Raw genomic sequence first — 843 nt, 5'->3', positions numbered from 1 at the left:
GGGAGGGGGAGACAGATGAACTGAGATACACCCCAAGACCTGTTCCATAAAACAAGCAAACAACTGACAGATGAGAGCCACAGGTAGAGAAGGCTTTGTACTTCCCACCTGTTGATGGGACTCTCAGAATGGAGGAAACAATTCGAGTATAAGAGCAAAGGATCCCTGAGAGTGGAATGCTACCAAAAATGGCCCCCATGAAATATATTAGTACGGTGTGGATGGAGGTATCAGAACAGGCAAGATGGAGAAGTTGAGGTGCATCACAAAAGAAATGATGAATTTCCACATTTGTGCAGAAGGTAAGTTGTGACACCATCAAAAGCTGTATCTGAGAGTCCAAAAGGCTGCTGAAAAACGACACCAGGACCAAAACGCCACAGAGGCATGGGTTCATGATGACTGGGTAGTGCAGGGGGTGACAAATGGCCACAAATCGATCATATGCCATCACAGCCAGGAGTAGACTGTCCAAGCATCCAAATAGGAAAAAAAAGGACATCTGAGCTAGGCAGCATGCATAGGTGATAGATTTACTGTGTGTTTGAATGTTCACCAGCATCTTGGGGATTGTAGTGGTGCTAAAACCAATGTCAGCCAGGGACAGGTTGGAGAGGAAGAAGTACATAGGTGTGTGGAGGTGAGGGTCAGAGCTGACAGCCAGAATGAGGAGCAGATTCCCGAGCACGGTGACCAGGTACATGGACAGGAACAGCCCAAAGAGAAGGGGCTGTAGTTCCGGGTCATCTGAGAGTCCCATGAGGAAGAATTCTGACACACCAGTAAGATTCTGTGGTTCCATGACGATGGGACACCTCTCAAAAAAGAAGAGAGTGTTGAATA

General features: G+C 47.2%; 1 protein-coding gene across 1 annotated transcript; it reads right to left on the bottom strand.

Moving 5' to 3' along the window:
* Positions 1-7: 7 nt before the first annotated feature.
* LOC115284837 (olfactory receptor 7E24-like) lies at positions 8-826 on the bottom strand (the record flags this gene model as incomplete). The annotated part of the gene is made up of 1 exon (XM_029931316.1): positions 8-826. A coding segment is annotated over one exon (819 nt), but the record flags the coding sequence as incomplete, so codon positions are not given.
* Between the last annotated feature and the right edge of the window lie 17 nt (positions 827-843).

This window comes from Suricata suricatta, unplaced genomic scaffold (genome assembly GCF_006229205.1).
Source record: "Suricata suricatta isolate VVHF042 unplaced genomic scaffold, meerkat_22Aug2017_6uvM2_HiC HiC_scaffold_22562, whole genome shotgun sequence".
NCBI lineage: Eukaryota > Metazoa > Chordata > Mammalia > Carnivora > Herpestidae > Suricata > Suricata suricatta.
This window is presented reverse-complemented; position numbering and strand designations above follow the sequence as displayed.